A 12,920-nucleotide genomic window follows, 5' to 3' on the forward strand; every position below is an offset into this window, starting at 1 on the left:
TTGCTGGACACGTGCCAGACAGGTAATAATGACACACAAAAACTGTTGCACCAGTAGCCATACTGGTGTGCTTCAAGTTCCCAACACTGACAAACTGGAGTCTACATCAACATTACTACCACATCTTGTAGCCTAATGTCTATTTATGGGACAGAGCATACTTGCATTTGGTCCTCTGGTACCAGAATGTGGTTGATTTTTTTGCAACTAACCCTAACCGTCTCCACTGTCTACCTGGGTGACAAACTGTTAATTAGGGAACAAACCAGACAGCTAATATTACTATTAAACACACCACAATACAGAGATGTTGGCCTGTAAAACAAATAAGAGAGTGCTAGCTGGACAGTTAATTTAGGGTTGCCAAGGTAAAGGTTTACCAATACAAAATCATTCACATGGGTTGGTAAGGAATGCATCAGTTCCACATCAGATCAACATCATAATTATTAACTTCTGAGATTAATACTGTTTGGCTGCTGGAAACACAACCAGCTGTGACCGCAACCACTGTTTCCTAAAAGCAGAAAACATGATTTAATTTTCATTCAATTGTCCCCCCCCCCCCCCCCCCCCCCCCTTTCTCTCCTTATCCAGAGCCGTTTGTGAAGGATGTCACAGAGACTGATTCATTTCCTAATTTTCCCAAGATCCCTACCACCACTTCCTCTCCTCGTCCTGTCAACCAAACCTCCTCTTCTACCACATTAAGGCACAGCTCCTCCAACGCCACCGCCGGCCCATCTGGTGAGTCTTGTTGTTCGTCCTCTTCGTCTTCCTTCTCTTCACCCCACATCTTCTTGTATTCGCTATCTTTCTTTCCACCAACCATTCTTTCTGGGTTGTACCCTTTCATCACCCATCATGCTGCTTCATCTACATCACGGCTCTCTCCTGCCTCTCTAATTCCCCCTGATCTCTCCCTCATCACCTCTAGTCTCTGTGCCCGTCTTTCTCTCCAGTTGTGATTAGTGTGAGCATGTCGGCAGTGTGTCTAAGCCTCGTGTCTAAAGCAGAGCCAAAGTAGACACATGTCTGACTAGCCTCCCTATTCATCACAAGCTGTGAAATCCTTTGGCTTTGAGCCAAACATTTGCTGAACCTTAGTCAACGCCGGATGCTCATCTTTCAGATTTCATTTTACCTGAAGGGCAGGAGAAATCTGGCTTAAAATAAAGGTCAAATGTTTTGATTTAAAAAAAATGGTTGTTTTTTTCTTCTGTCTAGCTTTCAAAAAGTTTGTGTGAACTTTTCGTGATTTTTTTTAAAATTTTTTTACATGGATTAAAAGCCAAATGAGCCAGAATCCCGCTATCTCTTCTCCTCATCACCCTCTTCTGATTCTTCACAAACACTCTTCTCACACATTCCTCCTTTGTCCATCCCTCACTCCTTTCAGAACTCCCCACCAACACCTCCTTCATGATGGACACCACTGGTAACTGGACGTTGTCAGGTGAGAGAGAAAAAAATAATAAAGTGGATGAACTGAGGGACAAGGGCTAGCTCCATCTGCTCTGGCCCTCCTCCAGCATCTTTAAACTGTCCCACTGCTTAGTAAAGAGTATGAAGTATAATGGATGAAGGATTACAGGGGCAGGCTTTGGCACTGGGCTTTGTCCCCTGGGTTTGAAGCTATATAGCTGTAGGAAAATCACTAACAGCTATAGTACATTATATTTATGTACAACAACTTGGCTTCCTGCGGTCTCACAAACGGCATGTTTTTTTCGGGGAACTGGCTCTGTTCTACACATCTAAACAATAACAGGCTTTTTAAAAAGCTGGAAATGGTTGTCTGTGGCGTGTATGCTGCTTTGTCCTTGTTACTGGCTGTGGTTAAACGGCTTTGTTTGGGTTTATTTATCACCCGCATGGTGTTGAACTGACAGAGGGAGAGGGGAAGCGGTTGTTTTCTGTTGTGAAAATGTGGTGTGTAAATCTTTGGCTTATAAATGTGTGTGTGTGTGTTTGTGTATGAGTGTGATTGCCTGTGTATATTTAAATACACATAAAAGCCTCAAACATGTTTTTTTTAACAGTGTTATTTGTTCCAAAACCATTTTGTAAGGGATTTTTAAAGTTTCACATTTGACCTTTGAGTGAGAAAAATAAAACTAGATGATTCTAATTAATATTTAACTACAGAGCTAAAACAAAACCGTGTTCACATTCTGTTCTCAAAGCAGCGGTGACCAAGAAACCCTGTGGTATGAGCAGACATACTGGATACATACAAACACAGACAAACCCCATCCGATGTTCATTAAAGGTCCCATGACATGAACATTTCACTTTTGAGGTTTTGTAACATTAATGTGCATTCCCCCGCCTGCCTATGGTCCCCCAGTGGCTAGAAATGGCAAAAAGTGTAAACCGAGCCCTGGGTATCCTGCTCTGCCTTTGAGAAAATGAAAGCTCAGATGGACCGGTCTAGAATCTTGCCCCTTGTGAAGTCATAAGGGGTAAGGTTACCTCCTCTTTCTCTGGTTTGCCCGCCCAGAGAATTTGGCTCACACATGAGAGAGAGAGACATCATGGCTTTCAAACGAGCAAAGTGGCAGTTGGTCAAGGCCACACCCCCATCCTCCACCTTGGGGATCTTTAAGCCTGATGTAACTATGTTGGTGTTTGTGACCCCAGTAATTGTGTGGCTGCGCTTATAGAGCTAATGCTCACAGACTGAACAGTGCATTTATTAACTAATGCCAGCATGTAGAAATGGACAGTGTTGCATAGTAATCTATACACAACACATCAGACCCACAAATATCCGCAGGTTTCATACAATCAAGCTTATACACTTACAAACACCTAACATTTCCACCTGTATTTTCTCTTCTCTAGATGCAGAATTTGGGGCAAACACTCCCAGGGCGGGGCTTCCTGTAGCCATGGATGACAGTAGTAATACAGCTATTCTGATTGGCTGCCTGGTGGGCATCATCCTTCTGCTGCTGGCTGTGATAGCGGTCATATTGTGGAGGCAGTACTGGAAAAAGATACTGGGCAAGGTGAGTCAATGCATTTAAGGTTAATTAGGTTAATTGTCTAATGTGTCTCCCCCCTCTCGCCCAATGTCAGCTGGGATCAGCTCCAGCCCCCTATAAAGGATAATGGATGGTTGTAATTGGTATCTAGCCATTAGAGCTGCAAGGATTAGTTTCCTAATTGATTAGTTGAATGACAGAAAAATAATCACCAAATATTTTGATAAGTATAAGTCATTTTTAATGTAAAAATGCTGTTTTTAGCTTCTCAAATATGGATATTTACAGCTTTTTTGTTTTATATCATATTAAACTGAATATGTTGACACCTTGGACTTTGAGAAACATTTAAACTAGAAAATAGTTGGCCCTACTAACCGTGCAGTCTTGGTTTTAGTAGACAAACCAAACATCTGTCTCTGTCTCGGTGGAGGTAAATAACATTTTGTCTGTGTTCCTCAAAGCTCTACTCTTTTTCCAGAAACAATGTCCCAGTTACTCTGGATAATCAATCAATCTTTCTCTTAACAGCTTTCATTGTAATTGCTTTCTACAGAATAAATAACTCAAAGTGAGAAAATGTTTTTTTGTGCGATTAGGCTGAACTTTCTCTTTTAACCCAGTTTAAATGATCGATAGCAGGCTGAGATAACAACTGCTGGTCTTTTGGCGGAGCACCACTGGATCTCCATCTGGATGTGTTGTGGGAATCCCTGTATATCACTTGATACTGTTCAAAGATTAGAGGTCATTTCCACCACTGAGTGATGCTCATCTGCTTTAGGATTTCAAATTATGCTGCCAGTTTATTAGATACAGGCAGGTATCACTAATGCAGTCTAGTAAAACAGTCCCGCAAGTCATCCTACCTTTAGTGAAAGTGAAGTGTAGGTAATAGTATTTAGCCTAACCTTGTTAATACAAATGGGTTGGACATGATAGAGGAAGAGGATTCTTTGATCGTGAATATTTTAACCTTCAGGAATGTAGGGTTTATTGCAAAACCGTTGTATTAGACTGCATTAGTTTTACCTAGCTGTACCCAATAAACTGGCCACTGAGAGCATATTTTGTATGCATCTTGTATTTCTGTATTTCACCGTTTCATTCCACCCTATGCCCTCCCAGGCCCAGGGTAGTCTATCCAGTAATGAGCTGCGGGTTCACCTGTCAGTCCCCTCGGACAACGTGGTCATCAACAACACACACAGCTACTCGAGCCGCTACCAGCGCATCCACACTTTCCCTGACGACCGCGACCATGACAGAGAGAGTGAAGGAGAGTACCAAGAGCCCAGCGCTCTGCTACGACCAAGGGATCAGAGAGACAGCACAGGTAAGTTACAAACGCACATAAGCACACAGTCAAGGAGTGCAATTATAGATATGACAGGGTCTGCTGTTTCTGTTGGAAGTGGTTCAGTCCAAAAACCTCACATTCAGTTTAGTAGCGTGACATACAACATGAGTAGCTTGACATAAAACATGCCACATGTTAAATACACGTTGACAGAGATTGATTTACAGTAAACCACACAATAGGCATGGAGTCGTGGAAAAAGTTAAACAATACAATTGTCCATAAATACAGAATTTAAGGGTCTATAAACATGTGGTTTGGGCAAGAGATGGCAAAAGTACTCAGTATAAAAGTAAAAGTAACCATGTGATTGACAACCATTATTTATGCAAAGCTACCTGGACCACACACATGTTGCTAGAGTGCAAGCTGAGAAACTTCAGTGGACATGAAAAAGGCTCTTTATATGCCATTGGCTACATTTTAAATGGATGTCTGCCAATAGGCCTAAAACATCCCATATATATTATGACATTGTGACAGAGACTGGGATTTCAGGTTAAAAAGAATCAAGATATAAAGCAAGATATGAATTCCATTGTGATTCTGTGAGAATTCACAGATCCAGTTTCTCTTTTTAATCTTTACCTTAACATTTATATGAATCTACATTATGCCTCAATGGTATAAAATGTAACTTCTGTAACAAAATAATGGCTCTTTTCATATAAATAAATATAAAATGATGTTCTAAATATGACCTATTCTGTGGCAGCTTCAAAATCCAGTTTCATCTAAATATCTCTTAAAACCTTTCCAATGTAATAAGATAAGTTGTTGTTTTTTGGTGTCCATGAGCTTTGAGATCTCCAGCACCATAGACACAGAAACAAATGTGCAAGCTTTGCACACGGTGCACTCCACCTCCCACTTGTCCCGACCGAGGCGGTACGTAAAAAGTTTTTTTGCAGGTCAACTGTGAAACTGCACTTACGCTTCGCATTTTGCGTACAGTGCTGCTCCGCTGTCTGATCGGCTCTTTCACTGTCTATGGATCTGCTCCCTGTATGTGCGCGTCGCTGAGCCGCCTCTTGGAAATTACGTCACGCAACAAAATATCGTAGTAATGTGTGCAAAGCGCCAATCAATTTAAGTACACGCTTAATGAGCCTGTGAAAAACAGTGAAAACCGCACATGCACGCACACACACACACACGCACACACACACACTGGCTCAAACATCTCTCTCAGATAAGGCCGAGGATGATTGGAAATGTCTTGCTGCTTGTCTGGCGAATCTCTGGGATCTCTGTTTTCTTCATTTTCAATAATGTCATCGTCCATACTACTAGCTAACGTTTCCACCATCAAGCTGCAATGATTTGCCGCGAATGAATGGTGTTGAATCTGTCGAGTCATATTAGCCTAGTGGTGCGTCAACTGCAACGTAGGAGGATATTCCCATCCCATTAGATTAAACGTGGTAATGGTGACGCAAAAAATAACGTAACTCCAGTGAAATTATTTTAAACTTGTTGGTGAGGATTAGTAGGACAATTTCTCTCTGTTGATGCTTTATCATAATCAAGCACCGTGCCACCTAGCTAACAGGTGAAGAACACAAACAACAAAACCACTAGCTAACTTACTTTAAATGTGAAAGAACTATCTAGACCACAACAACAGGCTTAAATGAAATGACAACATAACTTATACGATTTACAGTACTCAAAGACGCACACACACACAATCTCAACTGATTATCCTCCAACGGAACAGCTAGTCTCTTTTTTCTTTTCTCTTACTTTTTTCTCTGTGTGGCGCGCGGGCCCGATCGCGGTGTGAAACGCGTGTCCACGCTATTCTCCGACATGAAGACAATTGTACAAAACTAAAGTAACGAGCCAATTTTTTAAAATGTAATCAGTAGAAAGTACCGATATTTGTGTTAAAATGTAAAAGTAAAAAGTTGCAACAAATGGTAAAGTAGGGGCCTAAAATAAAAATATCAGAAAAATCTACATAAGTACAGTAACAAAGTATTTGTACTTCGTTAGTTCCCATCTCTGGTTTGGGCAGACTGCTTCGAGTGTCTTTCACAACCTCTGTTTGTTAATCGTATCCATAAGCAAATTCATGTGAAAATGGGTACCAGCAGGAGAAGAAATGTGGCATACATATCTAGAAAACAATGGTAATACATTGTATTACACCACACTAAAAAAAAAAGTATTCCAAACACACTGCAAGGAAGAGTGCCTCCAAGAAGATGCACAGTGCAGAGGGGAGCACAAAGGAGCTATTGTTCTGAGAAAAGGGAAGAAAAAGAAAAGGAGGCGAAAAAGAGGTGTAAAGAGAGAAAAAGCATTCCTTCACTTGCACTGCACTACAGGAGGTCTGCATGCCGTCTTTACGAGGCGCCTGTGTGAATTTGAAATAACATGAGTAACAGAATCATTATTTCATCCACTGTTTTTTGTTGTGTTTGTTAGAATTGTGTTAACTTTGCCTGTTTGCCTGCTTTGCTCATCTGTTCTGTGCTCCATGTGTCAGTGCAACCCCTCCTCCTTCCCTTGTATTATGATCAATATGCTAACTGTTCATACTAATGGTTGTTATTGTGTTTTGTGTGTGTGTGTATTTTATGGCATGTGCCACTTTGTACAATCCACATGATCCATATGTTTCCTGTGTGTACCCGACCTCGTGCCATGCGTGTTTGTGTGTGTGTGCCCTCGCAGCCTTGCTGTTAAACAACCCAGCCTATCACCTGCTCCTGTCAGATCACAGAAAAGGCTTGAGGTCCCTAGTCGTCCCCAGCACCACTCAGGCTCAGGAAAAGAGCCTCAATGTGCCCCAGGGTAAGAGACCTCAGACTGGGCCAACACAGTCGGGACCTACCCATCTATCTATCCAGGGCTGGGGCATTAGAAGTGCTCTCACAGTCACCGCACAAAAAAAAGCTTCTGGGATATGATCAGTCTCTTTTGCATGTGTTTGACTCTAATCATCCCTCCTGTTACTCACATAATTAGTTACTCTCATTCACTCAAAATAACTTAGTTTGAAGGGATATTTTGGTATTTGGGGAAATTCCCAAATATTTGGGGATTGTACACATTTTTAAACTTACCCAAAGACTGACAAACTCATCGAGGCCTTTGTTTAACCAACGTGGCTCTGATAATGTTAATGTCTGGCTGTTGGTCTACTCTAGACTGACATTAGCTTTGGCTAAGTGCAGCCTGTTAGCATGGCTGTAGATGTGTAGTCTCTAATATGTTCAATGGTGTGCTTCACTTAAATCTTGGCTGTGTGAATATGTGGAATCACAAAGACACTACTCTAAAATAAATCATTACATAATGAGTGAATTCATTAAATTACTTAAAAATAAATACTGTACATGTTAAAGGTTTAGCACTTAAACGATTACTTTCCGACCTAGTATCAACAAATTAATATTTTTTTATAAATAAAGCATTAATCTTAACAGCCACATTAAAATGATGTGATGTCTGCATTAGGTTGGGAAGTTTCCTTTTAATCTGCATTGTCATTTTAACAAAGGTTCACCAATTTATTATTCGGCCACACTCCCCACAAGTCTTTTGACTTATGGACGCTGTCAGAGCCTCTGATCGTGTTGAATGTTAAGTTGATACACCTTTTCTTTTAAATTTGAACTGAAAGTACAACTGTAGTTTCTAATTTCGTTTAAATGTAAATAGAATAGACCAATACAATGTCCCAGAAAGATTGATTCTGAAAAAGTCTTACTTATCCATGACAAGAAGATCAGTTATAAGCTTTACTGATTTGGATACCTGCTACATGATCGTCATCCAGGAATTAAGCAGGAAACATAGCATAACCACTGCAAGCCAGATCAGTTGTCTAGGCAGTTGTTATTGTCCAATGAGATTTCCCAAATCCAAACTATCCCTTTTTATAACAACTTGTCTGAATATGTGATAGCATGTGATTCTTTCTCTCACAGACCGCCATAAAGATAAAACAAAGCTGTTTTTAATCATACAGTTCTTCTCATCTCTCCATTTCATCCACCCTGTCTGTCTCGTCGTCCTCCCTTCAGCCTGTGGTTTGGACATGGAGAAGGGTTTCCCCCCAACTCAAGAGGAGCCGCCTCCCTACCCTGGCTCCCCTCCTTACCCCTCCCTGTCTCCCCCCGTGTCTCCCCCACTGCCTCCCAGTGTCCCTCATTACGCTGAGGCAGACATTGTGAGTCTGCAGGGTGTCAGCGGTAACAACACCTACGCCGTGCCCGCCTTGGCCTCCTCAAGCCCCGGGGCCGACGCCACCCCACTGCCGGAGCTGCCGCGCCAGTGTCTCATCTTCAAGGAGAAGCTAGGAGAGGGACAGTTTGGAGAGGTGAAGAATGACTGGAAAATTGTGTGTGTGTGTGTTGGGGGGGGGGTGTTTGGGTGCTTTAACAATGTCTGCATTTCTTTGGTAAAAGGTGCATTTGTGTGAAATCGAGAACCCTCAAGACCTTCCCAACTTGGAATTTCCCTTTAATGTGAGAAAAGGTCGCCCTCTTCTGGTAGCAGTGAAGATCCTGCGCCCGGATGCCTCCAAGAATGCCAGGTCTGTAACATCATACATGTGGTTGACAACACTGGAGGACTGGGAGGAGTAAAACATGATTAAGTGCCCTCTAGGGTGGTCTTTAAAATTAAGAAAACATGATGCTGTGCCATACTGTGCCCAACCGCATGCAACTGGTGGCGCTTTTTTCCACCTCTGACTCTCAGACAGACTGAGGCTGCCACTTCCACAGCTTTTCTCCTCTTCTCCCCTTTTGTATGTGTTCATTGAACTGCAGCGTTCACACTAATCGTGCTCATCAAATTCAGAGCACCCAGCCTTCACATGCTTTATCAACTTATCAACTCCTTTTAGTTAGTGTGTTGGTAATCAACGTCAGCAGAAGCAGGGCAGAGGTTTGTCTCACCTGTCAAATACAAGACCATTATTTTCCCATGTTTTAGCCCTGATTTGTTCTTCCAGCTCCTGGAGAAAAAATATCTGAGCCTGTGTGGTTTTCTAGATGTTTGACTCTTTTCACCAGCTGCTTGTTTACTTTGGCTCTCTTCCCTTTAAGCGCAGGTAAGGTTAGCTGGGCAGGCAATGTTAGTGAGAGCTGGAGCAACACAAACATAGTGACCAGCAAAACAAATTGATGTGGTGGAAAGGCACCTAGAGCTCCAGGCAAGGGGTGTTGATTCAAGGGATTTGTCTTTGTTTTGTTTTTACATTTGGCCTCAAATCAGCATGTTTCACTCTCTCTCTTTCCTGTGCAATATCCCTTCATCTCTCTGATACATTTTCACTCCTCCTCCTCATCCTTGTAGGAACGACTTCCTGAAAGAAGTGAAGATCCTGTCTCGCCTAAAGGACCCGAACATTATCCATCTGCTAGGAGTGTGTGTGAGCAGTGATCCACTCTGTATGGTCACTGAGTACATGGAATGTGGAGATTTGAACCAGTATCTGTCCCACAGAGTGCTTCTGGACAAAACAGGACCTACACACAACACCCCAATCATCAGGTAAACCCAAAATGTGCACAGTCATTTGCACTTGTTAACAGGTATAAATAACAAAACATAATATTTCAATTGCCTCCATCTGTCAACTTTTCCCCCCAGTTATCCGGCACTCATCTCCATGGCCAGCCAGATTGCGTCAGGCATGAAGTTCCTCTCTTCCCTTAACTTTGTGCACCGAGATCTGGCCACGCGTAACTGTCTGGTCGGGGGTGAGAGGGGTGAGAGTGGAGAGGATCAGGGCGGTGAGCGTCACATCAAGATAGCTGACTTTGGCATGAGCAGGAACTTGTATGCTGGAGACTACTACAGGATCCAGGGCAGAGCTGTGCTGCCAATACGCTGGATGGCCTGGGAGTGTATACTCATGGTGAGACTACAGGAACGTCAGTGGTTGTGCATCTGATGGTGTGTTATGTTTGGATAACACACCACCAACGAAATGTGTTTAATCCCTCTACTCCTATTAAAAAAAAAATATTAAAAAAATAGCACAAATATAAAATCTGTAAAATTCGTACTAATATGTGAAAGAAATCTAGTAAATGTGTCATCCTTAATTTTGCCATTCGATAATAATGATGCGGATCAGAACTTTGATACTGATGGAGGTTATGATGTTGAAATTGACCATGTCTATATGTGTGGTTGTGTGCCCCCAGGGTAAGTTCACCACGGCCAGTGATGTGTGGGCGTTTGGGGTCACTCTGTGGGAGATGCTAAGCGTATGTCAGGAGCAGCCGTACTCCAACCTCACAGATGAACAAGTCATCGACAACGCTGGGGAGTTCTTCAGAGACCAGGGCAGACAGGTACAGCACAGTCTTTCAGGATCTGTCCTCAGTTGATGATTTAAAAAATTACACAATTATAGTTTGCCTTTATCCTATGTGAAAAAAGGTCTCCCAAATCAAATGGTCCCCACCTCCATACACCATCTCCCTCTCTCTTGCAGGTGTATCTGAGCCGGCCGGCTGTGTGTCCTCAGGGTCTCTACGAGCTCATGTTGAGCTGCTGGTACAGAGACTGCAAGCTCCGCCCGTCCTTCGACGACATTCACTCCTTTCTTACCGAGGACGCCATGAACATGGTTTAAAGAGAGAAATGCAACAAAGACGGAGGCAACGCTAAAGAGAGGAACCGTCTCGTACGTTTATGCATCCTTGCTACAGTGCCGAGGTGTGGTGGAGGTGCTGCACAGCAGAGGCAGATGAGAAGGGAGAGAGGGTTACCTGCTTTTATATTTGTACTTTTTTTGGGTGAAGGGGGCTGAGACACCGCTGGTTCGGTTTATTTCCACATCAGACCCCCAACCCCAAAGGCAAAACTAACCCCAGCTTTGACGGGTAACAGTCGGAGCTACAGTTCACGGGTGGTGGGTGGTGGGTGCAGTCTGCATAGGAATGTTCTTTCTTTTCAGATACTTTTACAAGCAGGGTTTGTGTGACTGGTGATTAAGTGCTGTAAAGTTAATGACGTAGGAAGCTGCAGAGATTTAATAACATAAAATACTCCAAACAATGACCATAGCAAGCTAGGACATGAACAATTATTAAGTTTCATGACTTTAATTTATCCATTTCAAATGCTACACGGGGGTAGCGGGTGGCGGTGCGCACGCACACAAACTTTTCTGAACAGCACACCTATCTTTCAGACGTCAAAGTGCACACACAGGGATTGTCTTAGTACTTAAAGTATGTATAACCTACTGTGCACATTTTAATCAGTCTAAATCAGTAAGATTACTCCACACTTCAGCCCCTTTACCCATCTGAAATGCAAAAAAATGATAATCCAAATGATAAGTCCAAGCAGTTTTTGAACCCCATCTTTGAGCCACAGAGAGAACGGTATCCCTGGTGCCAAATAGACTTCTCAAACCTGAGGAAACGGCACAGAAGAGGAGTGTGTGTTGCTGCCAAGCAGAAGTGACCCAAAAAACGGAATGGCTTTACCAAGCAGAGAGACAATACTGCCAGCCAAGGCAGTGGGCATGACGGGACATCTTCAGATGTGACTGCTGAGGTGATTTGGCAATTTTGTGTATCTGGCTGTGACCCAGACACAAAGGATAGATGTAAAATTCCACAATCAGCTGCACTTTAAATCCTACATGCATATCCCTGGCCATGATGAAACTCTTCTCATATCTGCCTGATATGATTCCTGTCAATGTGGATTCTAATGCATTTCATGTGCAATGATTTCACATTTTTGCCAAGAGAGATCAAAGTCCAGGACTGTCTGTCTGCCTTGTTAAATCCTCCCCGTACAAGGCCTTGCCTAACCATGAGATGTAAAATATAATTTAAATAATGGAATGGCACCATCAATTCATCTCATTTTAAATGTATGACAACCTTTTGTTTGGTGTGTTGAGACTTGATTATTCATCGAATCATTAATTTCCGCTTGTCTAAATGCATTACTGTACTCTTAAAACAGTTGAGGCATTACTCAAATGGAATTCTGGGAGTCCTGTGCGATTGTCAACATTAACCTCTACATTATCCCATGTTGGTACATTAAGCTGACTGCGGTAGAATCGAAGTAATCTACCTTACTGATTGTATAGCACTGTAAATCAGTCCTGAGATGATCAAAATTATCAAGTAATACATGTTTACTGAATGGTTGTGCCATTTGAGTCATTTTTGATACACTGTAGTTCAACTAAACTCATATTTTTTATATATACTGTATGTACTTAGACGCTCCTTGATGTTTGATTTCGTCCTTTTGTTTCTATGAGGTTGAGCATAATAGTATGTACATATTTTAAGGACAGAATTGTAATTTTCTTTACTAATATATGGAAAACTCTTTGTTATATTTGGGGTCTTCTGTATCTCTGTAGAACGCTTGCTACCTTGATGCCATTGTAATTCCTTGTCTATTTTTGTAGATGTTTTAATAAAGTTAAACTTTTCAAATAAATCAGTATGTACTCTAGGGCTGTGACTGTCAATTTATCATTAGGGATTAATCGGTCAATTAAAGTAGAAAAATGCCTAATCATTAAAAGGTGACAAGATGATCAATTCACAATGATTACA

General features: G+C 42.1%; 1 protein-coding gene across 6 annotated transcripts in view; it reads left to right on the plus strand.

The window, feature by feature from the left end:
• ddr1 (discoidin domain receptor tyrosine kinase 1) overlaps window positions 1-12,816 on the plus strand; it is a 39,655-nt gene extending 26,839 nt beyond the window's left edge. For 3 of the 6 annotated variants that reach the window (XM_032518615.1, XM_032518618.1, XM_032518621.1), the window contains 11 exons: window positions 598-747; window positions 1,400-1,456; window positions 2,848-3,014; window positions 4,119-4,326; window positions 7,033-7,152; window positions 8,388-8,683; window positions 8,772-8,899; window positions 9,667-9,864; window positions 9,964-10,231; window positions 10,524-10,673; window positions 10,817-12,816. In XM_032518615.1, coding sequence (XP_032374506.1) covers window positions 598-747; window positions 1,400-1,456; window positions 2,848-3,014; window positions 4,119-4,326; window positions 7,033-7,152; window positions 8,388-8,683; window positions 8,772-8,899; window positions 9,667-9,864; window positions 9,964-10,231; window positions 10,524-10,673; window positions 10,817-10,957 — 1,883 coding nt within the window. In that variant the 3' untranslated portion in view covers window positions 10,958-12,816. The remainder of the gene's footprint in view (window positions 1-597; window positions 748-1,399; window positions 1,457-2,847; window positions 3,015-4,118; window positions 4,327-7,032; window positions 7,153-8,387; window positions 8,684-8,771; window positions 8,900-9,666; window positions 9,865-9,963; window positions 10,232-10,523; window positions 10,674-10,816) is intronic. The other 3 variants (XM_032518616.1, XM_032518620.1, XM_032518617.1) reach the window with 3 other exon arrangements.
• The last annotated feature ends 104 nt before the right edge of the window (window positions 12,817-12,920 follow it).

Source organism: Etheostoma spectabile, chromosome 6, assembly GCF_008692095.1.
Source record: "Etheostoma spectabile isolate EspeVRDwgs_2016 chromosome 6, UIUC_Espe_1.0, whole genome shotgun sequence".
In the NCBI taxonomy this organism is placed as follows: domain Eukaryota; kingdom Metazoa; phylum Chordata; class Actinopteri; order Perciformes; family Percidae; genus Etheostoma; species Etheostoma spectabile.